A 16,998-nucleotide genomic window follows, 5' to 3' on the forward strand; every position below is an offset into this window, starting at 1 on the left:
CGCATGAAACTTACCTGAACAGCTGCTATTCTGCTTACGATGAATCGGCTTGCACCGACTTTCAACAATATTATCCAGGTCACAAATTAATAGCTTGTCAAAATTTCTTCCTTTTCTAAAAAGAATAACTGAATATTACTAATAATTTCTCACAACATAAAATTGCAAATAAATATAATACTTTAAAACTACATTTATGGAAAGTAATACTTATCTTATTTTTAACCTACGGAACTAAAATTGATTACTTCTTACCAACAGATAAAAGTTGATGAATTTTAATTTAATGTAAAAATGGGTTAAAGTAATACTACCAAAAATACAATCTGTTTTCTTTATGTTCAACTTTAAAAACAGAACCTCCTACCCCCCTTACAACATTAACTAATCACTCTGCTAAAAAAATACAATGCTAAAGTATTGTTATTCAATTGCTATTCAAAAAGTTATTCATATTTTTAGTACAAACAATAACTGTCTAAAAGTTAAAAGCAATTCCCAGTAGAAAACGAAAGTCATGTTTGATGCCACCAATTTTCAAACTTGGAAAAGCAAACAAGTATGTTCTCAAACATTGCTAATGAAAGGATATTGCACAAAATTTGGACAATTAATAATAAGTAATCATCATGTTTTAATCAATTTTTTTACACATTTACATTAAGTGCTTTTCAGTTTCTATGCTTTATAATCTTATATAATTAAATACTGAGGGTATGTATCTCTGTATGTATCTATGTCCGAGTTACTTCTCCCAAACAACAGTGAACTGATCACCGAACCAGGTATCGATAGATTCGTAATTTCCCCGTCTTTATGTTTGGCCATTTAACATAATCCTCACTTAACTTTGAGAAATCATTCTTTCATTAAAAAAAACTGACTAAATATCATGCGATACTTTATAACAACCTCTCGTTATAGCGACCAATTTCATTTGTACCACAGGGGTCATTATAGCAAGCGTCGACTGTATTATAAACTGCTGACTGCAAATCCTATACAAAACATAGCTTTGTTAAATCTTTCTAAAAATGAAAAAAAGTTTTTAATAAATAAAACATGCACCAGTTATATAAATAACTAGCTGTGTAAACACTAGTACTCAAAGCAACAGTTACTAGTAATGACATTAAATGTATCATTATGTTGCTGTCAGAAAATAATGAATCTCAACTCGAGTAAAGTATCATTTTTTAGTTGATACATGCAATGTCAATAAAATGCAAATGAAATACGTAAGGAGTCAGTTAGAAAAAATAATGAAAATGTATACCTGAAGTAGGTAATGAGAGAATCATAAAACAGATTTTCTTCCTTGCAGCTTATCTCAGTTTCTTCAGGAACGTATTGATTATATTTCGACAGAACTAAGGGTACATTTTTCTTGAATTTTGTTGAAAAATACAAACGAAAATTCCTATTTTTAGTATATACACCTACAAGAGAAAAACATTTATTACATATAATCCAACAATTTTTTTACACCGTGTTTACATCAAGACCTAAATCTTGCAGTACATGCTTGAAGTACAGTAAAATGCTCAAAGGAATATACGAGGGGGGACCCAAAAAAAAACCGGACTAATGGCTCACTGCCGATCCCAGATGCAGTGGAGCGTTCTGCAGCTAGATGGCTCAAGTAGAGACCTTCATAAAACAGCTGTGCAAGTAGCATCAGTGTAGTTGATAACGTCTGATTATAGTGTTGGATTTCTCAAGTGCTGTTGCTTTCTGCCTGCAAACTCATTATGGCAGATTTAAAAGAACAAAGAGTTCGTTTGACATTTTGCTTCTCCTGCTTGAAAAGTCGGTAACGGAATAGCTTACCCAATGCTTTAACAAGCTTTCAAGAACGATGCTATGAGCAGTACACAAATTTTTGAGTGGTTTGGGCAATTTAAACGTGGTGAGATGAGTGCTGGAGATCATGCTTGTTCTGTGCGCCGTTCAACGTCTCGAAATGATGAAAATGATTAAAAACCCGCCAAAAAAATAAACGAGAATCGTCATTTTACTATTGACAAAATTTCAGGAGAAACAGGAGTGAGTTGGAACTCGTGCGGGGGATCAGGACAAGTGTATTGCTTCTAATGGTGAATACTTTGAAGGAGACTAAAGAAATTTTGTCAATAAATTGATAAATAAATATTTCAGAGCAAAAATCCATTTTTTTTGTTCCCCCCTCGTACTTCCGTCCTGAACACCGTCATATCTGCACTTTTTATCAAAATTAAGTTACAGTCACCAGGTGGTTCTTTATCACAAATTTCACCTAAGTACTATTTGTATGGTCATTTGTCAATGAAAAATATTTTTTAAAAAAAGTTGCATCTGAATCAAATACATGGAGACGTAAAACTTGAAACGGCTTTTTTCATTTTCTCATTTTAAACTTGACTGCAGATACAACTTTTGTGCTTAGCACGGCAGATTAATTCAATGTTCTTTTGTTTTGAGAAGAATGCCCAACTATGATGTCATGTCTGGCAACAAGAAAAAGGGTATTCAGCCATTTCAGAAAATGCATAATTTACGTATGCATCAAAATGCACAGTGCATATTTTGAACATCGTATGCAAACATTAATGTTCATGTTGGCAATATATTTTTTCCATGAACAAATATGATAATGTACTTTTTTTCTCTAACATTTATCTAGACAACTATGGACACTATGAGCAAAGTTCTTTGAGCAACATTTTACATGCTGCAAGTTGGCTGCTGAAATCTGGCTGTGCCAAGATGGGGCTGCCTCAATGAGACATTATATACAGCATTATCTACATTTATATTCTAAGCTTGCTTCTGCAAGAAAAATAAATAAACTCTACCCATCTTGTTAGGTTTTTCATTAAAATGAACTACATTAAAATTGCAATATTGTGTGTTTTTAATTTAAGTGCAATATATTAAAATACAATACATGGAAAAATATTTCACGCAACTTTAACAAAAATATTCAAATGTACTTTAATTTCAATCAAGATTTAATAAAACTGTACCATTTTACAGTAAGGACAATTATTTATCTTCAGTAAGACAAGGTCTACTTTTGGTTACATTACAATGTGAAAGCAAAACATTGACACTAATGAAAACAATGAATTTCACTAAAATCAAAAACAAGTACCTTCATCACAAAATAAGGTCTTTTCACCACATTTTGTATTAATAATCAATGTTCGTAAATCTTCTGCAGATGGCCAAAGATTTTCAGACCTAGCATTGACCTCAATCCTCTGCAGAATATTATAAGTAAGCAAATTTACAAATTTACCTGAAATTAAAGAAAAAATAATTATTCAGCAAATTATACTTACATTATAAGAAATGCTTGTTTAAATATGTGACCATGTTCAATAAATACTACTAAGACAAGTTTCATAAACCCACATTTATTGGAATCAAATATTTACTATCATCAAGTAATAGACTGAACAATATAAAATCACTTGTATTCTTATCATAGACACATGATGTATTTATGTACGAAAGTAATACAGTGATTCAAACGTATCGTCACCTCAGAGCAACAGTAGGATATCTTACTGTTATTCCTGGGATTAGATGCCTTACTGTTGCTCTGAGCTGATGATGTAATCCAGTGTTTTTTTCAGACCTTTTGCTCAGGAGGGGGGGGGGGGTAAGGGCGTATTTAAGGAGTGGGACACCCCTCCTCCCCAAGAAATAAATTCAAAATTACCAACTCTGAATAATTTTGTAACTTCAATTTGTGAAATTACCTTTGAGTTTTGCTTACCCGCCCCTCCTCAAATAAATTCCTGTATGCGTCCACAGGCGGAACGATATTTTTTTTGTTTCCAATGGGGCTGTATAAGAGACCCAACTCAAGAGGCATCTGGGCCATAACCAGACCTAGTGCACTCCCCAACAATGCATCAGTCTTTCGTGTGTCACCATTAAGGCGCTGATGCATGACACAGTAGCTTTTCGACGCCCAGTTTCCACCAGATGGAGGCACCTGGGCTCTCTTTTGATGCAAAATTGCACTAGGAATTTAATTTAGCCGAGGGATATTCTAAGCCAAACGAATACCCAAAGGATCTTTTACATGCCGCATAGTCATACAACATGGGCACTGATAATTTTCTGCATCTTGAAAATCCACCAACTGGCCACCTCGGGCTGGCCAGAACCCGGGTCAACAGGCTTAGAAGGCCAGCGCCTAACCATCACGCCACCAGCTGATGGTGGAACGATATAAGTTAGAACATTCCTGGTTCATTATATCTTTCCAATAAAAATGTAACAGATCAAAAGACTAACAGTACTGCAAGATTATAAAAAAAAAAAATTATTGGAAAATACAAAAAAAAAGGAATGAAAACTTTTCTTAATCATAATTATATACACACAAAAGCACTCTAAGCGAGAAAAATATTATCAAGTTTCAAATTGACAGTCCTCCGTCACACTGCAAATACATAATAATGTTACATGAAATACACCGCCAGCTCAGTCAATTCCAGCCGAGGACTGCAGTTTCGTGCTTATTAGCACTCATCAGCCCGGCATAGGATTAACCGAGCTGGAGGTGGAAAACCTCTTAAGGAAGCCAAGAGTGCCAAACAAACTGGTAGCTAACAAAGAGTTAGCACTGACCAGACGAGGTGGCGGTGTATTTCATGTATTTCTGCCTTAGCCCTGGCTATAGAGCGGTAACTTACTGAACATAATGATGTTGTTGATTGTTTGAAAGCTTTCCCGTGAAACTTACAAAAACTTGATGCAAAAAATTGACATCTTTGTTAGTAACATATGTGAAAGCTGGTATTAAGTTGGTACAGGTAAAATCAAAAAACTCTTAAAAAGAATAATTGGATGAGTCCAGATCAAAATTTAATTTCGATGTAATAAACTTTGGTAAATACATTTTCTATTTATAATCAACAAATTATTTATTCGTGTTCTTTGTTTGATCAATATGTGTAACTAATTCAGTTTTAATTCTTTTATCTTGTGAGGTAACATTTTACAAGATAAATATTTAGATGATTAATATTTACATTTTTTGAAAAGTTTTTGGGATATTAATAAATTATAATAAATATTAGAAGCAGAAATATTTCTCGAGTTTTAATTTGTATTATCCATAACCCTCTGAATGTTTTGTTCATTAATATGTAAAAAATGCAAGTATAACGCACATTCAAGCGTATGATGCAGTGATGTTATGAACTATCTTGATTTTTCTGTGTGTATTGGGGGAGGGGGGGTGCGCCATGAAACTTTCACCCCGGGCGCCATCAGCTCTTCACCTGAAAACAGGCAGACATTTTTGAAACATGAACAAAATGAACTCAGCGTACCTCAAAATGTCCAAATTTTCACAAATCTAATCCTTTCTTCTATATATTAGATATAGAAGAAAATAAAAAGGACAAACAAATAAATGTATGAAATAATAATTGAAGATGATATGAAGTAATTTATTTTGTAGCTTTTCTCCTCCCTTCCTCCTCTTTTCAAAAAATAAATGTATTAGTAAGAACAAATTAAATACCTAAAAAAACAAATTGTCCTAAATATGAATTCTTTATAATCGGACATTTTTTTAAGGATGTAACAGAAATAAAACAATTATTTTAATCAGATAAAGTTCAAAAAATGTTTATTTACCAACTTCAATGTTATTTTGGAAGGCCATATTCTTCATTTGCAAAATCAGATGGCAGCTAAATTTTTCACCCGAGCTAGAAAATAGAGTTTATGAACAATCATCTGTGAAAGAGGCAGAAACAGTTACAGTTACACTAAATAAAGGAAAAGTATTACTAAAATTAAAATAGCAAAACCAGAAAAATTTATTTCAATAGCAAATCTACGGCTGCAAAATAAATAAGTAAATAGTATTGCAAAATACACTGCAGCAAAATAATACATGCACCCATAAATATCGAGCGCAAGTTAAGGAACTTGCGATGATGGTGGGATTTGGTGATTTACATTTCAACATTAACCAGAAATAGGGGTCATGTACAATATGAGCTTAAAATGAGCATTAGACACAGGGTTTCTCCAACTCTGGAGAAACTATTTGAGGAGCATGTGTGGTGATTTTGAGGAGCATTTTGCAAATTTGCAAAGCAACTCGGTATTTTGTATAAAAATCAATACAAAAAAATTAAATCTCTTACCAAAATTTTTTTTTTCTTTTAGTTTTGATAATCATTTAACGTAATAGGATAAAAATAATTATTTTTGAACTAGCCACCTGCGGCGACCAGCTGGTGCGCCTTTTTACGCTAAGGTTAACGGCGGCTGCTTAAAGGAATTTCGTGGCGGTATCAATCAATCTATATCTATACTAAAATTAATTTGAATAGAATAATTTCTAGACCTTATCGTTTTCCCAGTAAGCGCGCCACACACACACACTTATTTCATCATAGCCGCCTGCGGCGACCAGCTGGTTCGCCTTCTTACGCCATTCGCCATTCTATGCAGGCGGCCACCTACAGCGGCTGTTTGCCTAACATGTCATTTACCTTTTTACTTCAAGTTTGCCGCCTACGGCAGCTGTTTAAATAAATTTGGCAGCAGTATTATTCAATCCATCTCTATCTTTTTTTGTGCCATTCACATTTTTACGCAAAGATTGCCGCCTTCGGTGGCTATCTACCTTTACGATCTATCTCTAAATTTTCTTATCCATCTCTATTTATTTTAAGCTTCCCGCCCATTTCCTAATAAAAACAAAGATAACTCAAAAAACCGCTTTTTTTTACTCAAGTAGGGCAAAAAAAAAAAAGTTATCTCCAAAATTTTACATAGTGTGCAAAAAGTAGCGTTTGACAAAGAAAACAAATCTCGCTGTTTTTATTGAAATAAATGCGCACAACTATGCAATGTAATCTAATATAGATACAGCAAACCGTCCAGCTTGGGCGGAGGGGGGGGGGATGGAAAAAGAAATAAATTAAATCCCTAAATAAAAAAAAAGAAAAAAAGCAAGCGCTGCCGAAAAAACATGTGGTCATCACTTCATAAAATGTAGAAGTAAGCTATATAGTAAAAAAAAAGATTAGCATTTGTTTGCGATTAAGATTCCATCCTAAATATCGAATCGAAATCCAAATAGTGACGTCAGAGACATAAAAGATTGAAGAACGCTTTTTTTCGACCGATGCCTGGAAAGACATGTGTTCAGCATTAAAAAAATTGTAAAAAAAAAAAAAACTATTGCATATTTTTAAGAACTTTTTTCTTCTGAAGAGGGCGAAATGTTTTTACTATTACCAACTTAAATTTTAGAAATGAGGCTTTGATACTTCTCACAGGATGATATTAGAGAAAAATAAAACCCAGGAAAAAATGCAAATTAAAAGTTTTTTCAAAAATTCATAAAAAATACAAAAACTGCTCTATCTTCAAAATTTTTTCATTCATCATATTTAAAATTAAATTTCCTATACTATAGTACAAAAATTTTTTTGTGTGGTGCGATTGGTTCGTGGTCTGTGAGGTAAAACATACTAAAAAGTTCAAAAAAACACATAAAACATTAAATAACTTTTTTCTATTTAAAATTTAAAAAATCGAAGCTTGAGGTGCACATCTTCAGCAAAAACTGCAACTGTACACCAAATTTCATCTTTCTAGGCCTTGCCGTTTTCCCAAGAAGCGCGCCACTCACACACACACACATAAACATCTTATTTTATTATATGTATAGATTGATAGAACAGCTTTAAACACTATGTCATGCTTTGAATATAAGAATCTTTAAATTCCCATATTTAGATGCCTGTCATAATAAACCAGCAAAATATAATAAAAATAAATACAATTTTATTAAGATATTTGGTGAGCCTGGTCGGAACTAAGACCAAATGGGAACTGCAGAGCAAAGTAGCTTCTTTGCAGAGCTGCAGGGTTTCGCTATTTTTGCGGAGCAGTTGGCAACCCAGTAGACATTGTGCAAAAGATCCAGGACTTATCTTGACTAACTAGAACAGTACTACCATTTTTTATGAATAGTGTTTAGAAGAAATGGTCTTTAAGACGAGTTGAAGAGCTTTACAAACAAATGCCTAACTCTTAAAGGGGTCACTAATAGGGTAGGGGGTTTGTCAAACAGACATGTCAGCCAGAACATGAGTCAAAGAGGTATGGCAGTTGAGCAGTCTTAGCAGCAGTGAATCAGAAAAGCTGCAGTTAACAACCAGAGTAGCTTAGGACATCTCCAGGCTTCAAAAGTACGAGAAAGTTGAGCAATAGAAAGTGCTATCAGTTATTCAGATATTAGCATCTATATCATTATAACAGGGCATACCATACTATTTGTGAACAGCTTGCTGACTCTGGGCTTGAGTTTTGACATCCATTATACCAGTTCTCACTAATGCCTCTACATTTTATAGTTTGAATTTGAAAAACGAAAACACTTCATATACTTATATCAAATTCATATATGATATCACAATGCAGTTTTTCAGACCATAACATGATAAACAGCTTTAAGCACTTTGGCGATAATGATTGGTTAACTAACACAAGGATTATGCCACCTTTCATCTAAAAATCTGGAATTTCAAAGGAAACAGTATCAAAACTCAGGAATTTGAATTTGCAGTAAAAAATTTCCTAAATTCAGGATAAAAACAAGAGTTTTGCAGGAGCACAAGTGCACTGGATGGTGATATGATACAAATAAAACATTTTCCAACATGACACAATTGAAACTGTTTACTCATCAAAGAGTATCATACCATGGAAGATACAAAGTAAAAAAGTACAGAAGCACTTTTAAAGAATTTTTGAATTCATTTTCAGATGGAAAATTCTGTCATGTATAGCAGACAGAATCGTGACACAGACATGTCTCAACCTTTTTCGGCTGACAAACTGGTAAACATTTGTAAAAATATTTCACGGCCCATGTTTCTTTTTTCTTTTGCAAAAAAAAGAAAGGTAATAAAGAACTGCTTTGTAACTTAATAGTATTTTACTATGTAACTCAATATATCACTAAAAAGTGCCTAAAAGATAATTACCTTGAATCCAGCCACAAAAAGTCAATAGGTTGAATTTTCAGATTATATTTTTCCAACATAAGAGCAATAACACACTGAAAAGTAAAATGAATAAAGGAATTTAAATGTACTAAATACTATGTTGTCCCAAAAGTTTGTAAACACTTGCTAAAAATGGAATTTTTTTGTTGTTTTTGTTATAACTTGGCAAGTAAAATTTCAATTATTTGTAAGTGTTTACAAACTTTTGGGACACCCTTAGTAAAAACAAACAAGATTACATACTGTAATGTGGCTTCAAATACCCTGACTAAAGCAGAGTTGTATGATTTTATCAGCTGGTGTAAAATCCAAAATTTAAATCATTTGATTAAAAAAGGAAAAATTCTGCAAAGGAGGAGCAGCTGGCAAACTTGTCATTAATATAATTCAGCAAATTTTGAACAGAAATTTCAAAAGAAAATTTTCAATAAATATACAATGAGATTGAAAAGTTATCTTCTTTCGTTTTTCCTTTTCATGAATATTGCATGGCAGGTTGTGTTGGCAGTTTGCAATCAACTGCTTGAAAAAGCCATATGTTTGAACCCTAAGGTTTTGTTGCCTTTTTTTTTTTTTTTTGCATGCTTACCGTCTGTAAACTATTCATTTTTCCTACCACTAGGTCACGATTTCACTCTTTTAGAGCGAATATAACTTTTGTAGCAAGTTCAAAAAATCTCCTTAGTGTTACCTAGATTAGCTAGTTATTTACTTTACATTTTAAACTCATTTATCTTCATTTACTTTTCTTATCAGCGATCAGGTTTTAGAAAACACAATCTGTTCAATGCCCACTTTTTTGTGACAATTAATTATTTTAGCTGATTTTAGCACTCAAAAATATTTATCAGAGTAAATATCGAAATTGAACTAACTAAAAGCACAAAATACTAACTTCAGAAAATATTCTAGTCATTTCATCTCCATTTTTCCCAGAATTGCAAGAAGTAGGGAATTCTAAATCAAAATAAAGTTTGCAGGGAAAGCCTATAAAGAAAAAATACTACAGGGTCTAAAAATACTGAGGGGAAAATGAATAGCATAAACATTTTAAAAATACACACAACTGACACAACAGAAAAAAATTATTCGAAATAGCTAATTACATTTGTTTTATTTCTGTAGTCTTTCTTTCCTTAAAAAAAATAAAACTAAAAATGCTTTCACTATAAAATTAACGTGTTAAATGCATACTTTATGAATGAAACATTTTTGTAAAACTTTTGGACAAAATTTTGTGCCTGCTACTTAACGAAGTAAAGGTTTTTTCTACTCCAATTTCTCGAACATAAATCTTAACTGAATTCATTGTTTTCAGGGGGGAAAAAAATTTACTTTTAAAACTTTTTGAGAAGAGCACGTAGCTGAAGAGCTTCTGACATAGCTAATATTTTTCAGTACAGAGAAATTACTGAAATAGACAGCAAGCACTTTACGTACAAGACATCTAGTGCAATGTATATTGAACTATTAAATTGTGTATAAAGATTCGATCAGTAAATATCCAAACTCCAAAAAAAGCTTTCAGCTATGCAGCTTATTTTGAAACTTCTGTGACTTTACATTTACTAAAATGATTTCTATAGTTCTGGGCACTATTTAAATTTGAATTTCTCAAATCAGTGTTCTGAAACTTCTTTTAAAATTAATGAGAAACTTACACTATAAAACTTTCAGTTACAATAAGCACCCATTTCTCTCTTCATTTTTAGCACCTAAAGTTTTTTATTTTTGATCCAGCATCCAAGAGAAATAATCTTAAACATACTGCATAATGCTTTGAAATCATACAAAAAATTCTGAAATTCAACATTTTTGTCACAGTTGCTTGACAAAATTAATTTTTTTTTTAACCTGCTTTTGTACATGGAATAATATATATAACCATTATAAACTTTTTGAAATTAAAATACTTCATAAAAACCAATTTTCTGAAGAAAATAAAAGACATTTATACACATATTACCTTCACGTATAACCTCATAGGTGCATCTTTCTTCTAATGGTCTCAACCTATTAATTATAAAATTTCAGCTTTTAAAAACAATAAATTTTGCATCATATGAAAAGAAAATTTATTTCCAAAATAAAAACTGCAATTTTCAGATTTATTTAAAAGCATTTTCAAAACATAATACAGTGAAATCCTATTACAACGACACATCCGTTACAACAAACAAAACGTTCGGTACCAGTTTAAAAACCCATTAAGACAATGTATAAAAAATCTCGTTTTTACAAAGTGGTTCTTTTCAAAAATTCGTTATAAAAAAATGTTTTTCTCAATAAGTTTAAATATTTTTTACTTAATGCTGTTTTTAGATACTAAAAAAACGATTTCCACAAGTCATAACCTGAAAACACTGTTTGTACTTTCAAAACATAGCCATTCAAGGGGGAAATTCACTCATGCTGAAATGTGTGTGACAACAAAAACCAGGGTATAGCTATGCACAGTCGATTTCTGCGCACTGATAGTGTGAGAGTACAGTAAGCAACTAGAAAGGTGAATAATTATCCTTATTACAAACCATGTCTATTTCAATAAAATTCTTCAATGCCAGAAACTATAAGTCAATCAAATTAAGCCAAGCATTAAAAAAATGTACTTTTTACATACACACAAATAAATAAATAAATATTTGTATGTATGTAACTTACCTATGATTTAACCACATTTGCTGTGGATGAGCAACAAGAAACAGTCTCTGTCCAGTGCTTGTTGGTATCCTTTCTTCAAATGAAAATATCATACAATCCTATTAGAAAAAAATGCAAGACTTTAGGCAAAAATGCTCTAAAATAAGATAAATTGAAATTTTTCCAGATTAATTTTATGTATCAACTACCTTAATTGTAGGAAAAAACTAGACATGAAGCTCGGCAGATGTTATTTTAATTTTATTAATGATTTGACACTAACTAGGGCATAATAATGACAATAATAAAACCTCCTAATTTCATTGAAGTTTCAAGACGTCAACTTAAAACAAAAATAAGTTCAAAGAAAAAAACAAACGCTTATTATGCAAGGAAATTCCATCAGAGTAAACTCCAAGAAAAATTATTTTCCTGCTTAGTCCAGTAAAATGAGCATTTACCTTGAAAAAAAAAATTAAAACATAAGGTTTTGCTTCCTAAAAAGCTTTGTTGCTCTGCCCAAAAGCTCTTCCTAGTTGATGTTTGAAAAGTCTCAGATTTTTTTTCCTGTATGCTTCCCTCTTTTTACTTCCTTTTACAAAAAATGAAGTATTGTATTCACAAAAAAAGTTTCACTCAAAAATCGACCTTAATTTCCATTTTGCTCACCCCCGAATGAATGATGAGTTTTTTCGACTTGACCACAAATGTTGAGTTTTTTCGACTTGACCACACGTGGATAAGTGCCTAAGAACATACAGACATGCGAAATATCCATTTTGACAATTCCCTAGTTAATTACAAGGAGTTTTTTCGTGATGTCTGTATGTACGTATGTGCGGATGTACGTCGCATAACTCAAGAACGGTATGTCTTAGAAAGCTGAAATTTGGTACGTAGACGCCTAGTTTTATACCGTGTTTTCATCAAGGCCTAAATCTTGCAGTACATGCTTGAAGTACATTAAAATGCTCAAAGGGATATACTGCCGTGCTAAGCAAACGTCATATGTATGTCACATAACTCAAGAACGGTATGTCCTAGAAAATTGAACTTTGGTATGTCAACTCCTAGTGGGATCTAGTTGTGCACCTCCCCTTTTGGTTGCATTCGGGTGTTTCTAAAGGGGTCTTTTGCCCCTTTTTGGGGGGAAATCACTGCTAATTTCGATGTAAACTCAAGTGGTGTTATAATTTGGTGGACACTTGGGGATTTATTGCCAGTCTTTTGATTGCCAAGTTTTGTTGCCAACTTGGCGATTTTTTTAAAATTTATTTAAATCTAGTTTCAATTTGGCCACTGTTGGTGATATTTAGAGAGTCAACTATTGAATCACATTAAAATTGCCAATAATGGAAAAATGACATTAAATCGGACTAAAAGGAAGTCATGTGATGCACACATAAGCTCGTTTGAGGGAGAAAGGGGAGGGGATTCCACTTATGTATCTAGGCATGTTGGGTATTGTTTTATAAGTTTTTTTTTCTACCCTGAAACAAATTGAACAATATACAAATCGATATAACAACCCTTTAGACTAAACTTTAAGAGTTTAAATAAATAGGCTTTTGCAAAAATAGACCAATTTTTAAAACAGAATAGAAGAAACCACTTGTTTCATAGTAACTTTCTCTAAAATATCTCCTTGTTGAGAGGAGTTTGAGCCATCAGTATTACTAGGAGATCAATATCCTCACCCACAATAAATGCAGCACTATAGAGATATCCGAGATAAAGAAGTCGAACAGCACCATGCTGTGGACACTTGCTGGAGAGAGAAATTTATTTTTTCTACAAGTTTGTTGGCTCTCTCAGCTTCAATGAGATATCTACCTCCAACTTGGCTATTCACTATTCCAGACTGATGAGGTCTAATGAGAATGAAACTGCAGTCTCTGTGGATATGGTAACTGGGCTGTCTGGTATATTCAGGGACGAATTAATGCATGTCCTGTAGGTCCGTGGAACTGTGCACCATAATTTTAAGGGCACTAAAAGAGGATCAATTTATTTATTTATGCCTTTTTTTTAAAACTTGTACTCAGAGACGGGCAGGTTTTATTGTGAGTGAGGCACCAAATTGAACTAGGACCTGGGCACCACTTTGGCTTGATTGGACCCTGGGTATATTGCATGTGGTTCTGCTTTAGCCCTGGCTTAGGAGGGTAACTTACAGCTAAATGCCCAGGCTTTGCTATCAATTTATGAGTCAAAACAGCACCATTAGGGTGGTTCAAAAAAAATTTTTTTTTTTTCAGCTAGAGTCCAGGATACCCCCATTTTTTTTACACTTGCTAATAGTATTATGCTGAAAAAGTTTTAGCTTCTTACGCAAATTTTAAAAGAGTGTTCAATGACCCCTTAATTTAACATTAGCAGTACCATAGAAAATGTCATAAATTTAGAAAAATTTAATTTCCCCAGCTGTTGTTTTGTAAATAAGTACAGTAGAGAACTAATTATCCGGGAAGTTCGGGACCATAGCTATCCCGGATATCTGAATTTCCCGGTTTTCTGGATCGCTAAAAAGAGCTCTTGACCGATTGTTTATAAAATTTAAATTACTACAATAAATAGTAATACGTATTAAAATAAGAAGAAAACAGTTATGAAATGCTTTTCAATATCGTAACATTAAAAACTACTAGTGAAAGAATAATTTAAACACCAAAAACCTTAAGTTATTTAATAAAACCTGAGAACCTCACATTCATTTTGAAAAGCACCAGTTTCGAAAAACACCAGTTTTCGATGCTTTAAAATGAAAGAGAATGAAGGGAAGGGCAAGAAATAAGTTTTTGAACGTAAATGTGCGATTTTTCTACTATAGTGTATGAGAAAATTTGTTTTCATGAATGCGTTTTTTTTTTTTTTTTCACTTTTTTGTAAAGGTTTGGCGTTAGCGATTATTGATAACTATTGCTTTTGCCATTAAGTTAATATCAATTGAAATTTAATTTATGAGTTCCTGCAGCCTTATTACAGTCTTGCGTTAAACGATTTCTAGATTCCACCATCAACTAACTGGAAAATTCGAGAATCGCGGCGTTTCACGCGCTTTTGCGACGTCACTTGCGCTCTAAACGGTTTTAATTAAAGGCCATTCAATAAAATATTGCATTACAATGTGACAATATTCATTTCTTCAGTTTTCAGTTGGAATAAAACACAAAAATTTCGGACTTACGAGTGTACTTTCTAGTTCAAGAAAATATTCCGGAAATTTTCCCCTGCGTTAAAGACAACCCTTTGAAGTTCATTTTTGTAAACATTTTCCTGAGTTATAGATGAGTAATATAGTATTTATTAAGAAACCGCTCATTTTCTTTTAGGTATTAAAAAAAAAAAAAAAAATTCTTAATTTTTCAAAAATTGCCAGAAATGCGTATTTTTAAAAAATGGCGGGAAAATCGGCAAAGGTTGCCGGTTTTCTGGTTTCCCGGTTTTTTGGTTCCCGGATAAAAGGTTCTGCACTGTATTTTATTGCAATGTATATGCATATTACTAGTATACATTATAATATATAGCATAGTTTTTTCACTTCAATGTATTTTTAAATCATTGTCATACTAATGAAGTTTGGGGAGGGGGGTTGAGCACCGTCTTTCAGTTGAAATAGGAAGCTAAAATTCTTCCAGTATATTGCTATCCACAAGTCTAAAAATATTGATGGGTGTCCTGTTATCTAAGAGAAACTTTTTTTTTACATGTATTTTTGAACCATTCTAAGCACCATGATGCGAACACTTGCTGGAGAGATAAATTTGTTTTATCTACCAGTTTGTTGCTGCTCTCAGCTTCAATGAGATGACATCAAACTCCGGCTCAGTTATTCACTAATCCAGACTGAAGCGTTTTAATAAGGACAAAATTGCAGGCTCTGGATGCATAAACTAACTGCTAAATTTTCATGTGAATCAACTGAACCATCAAACACAAGAACCGTGTTCTGACCAAAGGTTTTGAGAAAATATTTTATGCTTTTGTCACAAATTAACAACACCTTTTGATGCCATACCAGGCGATGAAGCAGAAACTTTCCGTCAACAATCTAGTGTGTGATTCTAAAATCAGGATGTCTATCTATGAATTTGAAACTGTTAAACAACCCCAGTTTCATCCAAAAGAGTCAAATGATATCAGGTTAGGTCAAAACTCAAACATTGACATGATTATCATTGCTTGCTTCATAAAACACTAATCTTTTGAAACAACAATGGATTGATTAGGTACAGTAACATCATTGTGCCTTTCTCTGTATTCCTCTTATATCCATCCTTTAACGTATAAAGTAAATCCTTTAACGTATAATGTTAAGAAATTCTATAAATTTGAGCTTAAAGGGTGGTTAAGTTGACAATTCAGCGGCTTTCTTTTCTCAAACATTCATGAATAAAAATGAAGTGTTCTGAAGTCAAATGATACTAGAAAAATCTCTGAACTTAGAAATATTTTGACATTTCCGTGAATAAAATCATTAATATCTTTTAAAATACCAATTCCCAACAAATTAATTCTTATCTCGGATTCAGAGTAAAAAATTACTTTAGAAATGATTCCCCACTTGCCTTTTCCTCCTAAAAACGTCCTTTTTTAGGTTTATTTTACTGGACTGCCCTCAAATTTTCACATGATGAGGAGCATAAGTGCTGATATCACTTTTCAAGGACAGCAATTTTATCTCTCTTTTTTTTGTGTATTTTCCGAAACACATTTAGACTTGTATTGCGATGTGAATTAAAAAATATGTAATTCAAGCCAAAATTTGTTTTTACCCTTACAAAATAAAACGTCTTAACGTCAATAAACAACTTTTTTAACGTATTACAAATATAAGTTTAAAAACAATTAAAAGCAAAATAAAACAAAGATGCATGGGATACCTTAGTTTTGGAATCAGCAAATAAACATGCTTCTTTTAAACGCTTAAAAACTTTCCAGGAAGCAGATGGACCATTAAGTCTATAGGGGGAAAAGCATACATAAATATAAATAAATAAGTATATACTCCACAACTATAGCTAATGCTGAATGGAAAGCAAGGCCAAACAGCTCAGTTACAGCATCCAGAAACTGTAGTTTCGGCCATAAAGCTAGTGAGGCTGTAATTTGTAGCTTTTATGTTTCCATTTTCAAAGTGAGTCATAGAGTTTCCAGGCCTTGTGTTGGTTTGCTAAAATATTTTTAGCTACCAGCATGAAGGTTATTCGCTCACAGCTTGGCTATGGCATTCAAGACTGATATGACCAAAATAAGAATGAAACTGCAGTTTCTCTTGATACTGTAACTGAGCTGTTTCATACTTCTTTCAATTCCA

General features: G+C 32.7%; 1 protein-coding gene across 1 annotated transcript in view; it reads right to left on the bottom strand.

Moving 5' to 3' along the window:
- LOC129221047 (DNA-directed primase/polymerase protein-like) overlaps positions 1-16,998 on the bottom strand; it is a 34,940-nt gene that overhangs the window by 7,871 nt on the left and 10,071 nt on the right. Inside the window, exons 4-11 of the mRNA XM_054855483.1 lie at positions 16,565-16,643; positions 11,703-11,800; positions 11,008-11,054; positions 9,937-10,028; positions 9,021-9,094; positions 5,644-5,717; positions 3,134-3,280; positions 1,239-1,439 (exon numbers count right to left, since the gene is read on the bottom strand). Of these exons, the coding sequence (XP_054711458.1) occupies positions 1,239-1,439; positions 3,134-3,280; positions 5,644-5,717; positions 9,021-9,094; positions 9,937-10,028; positions 11,008-11,054; positions 11,703-11,800; positions 16,565-16,643 (812 nt within the window). The remainder of the gene's footprint in view (positions 1-1,238; positions 1,440-3,133; positions 3,281-5,643; positions 5,718-9,020; positions 9,095-9,936; positions 10,029-11,007; positions 11,055-11,702; positions 11,801-16,564; positions 16,644-16,998) is intronic.

The sequence above is a fragment of the Uloborus diversus genome, chromosome 4 (genome assembly GCF_026930045.1).
Source record: "Uloborus diversus isolate 005 chromosome 4, Udiv.v.3.1, whole genome shotgun sequence".
NCBI lineage: Eukaryota > Metazoa > Arthropoda > Arachnida > Araneae > Uloboridae > Uloborus > Uloborus diversus.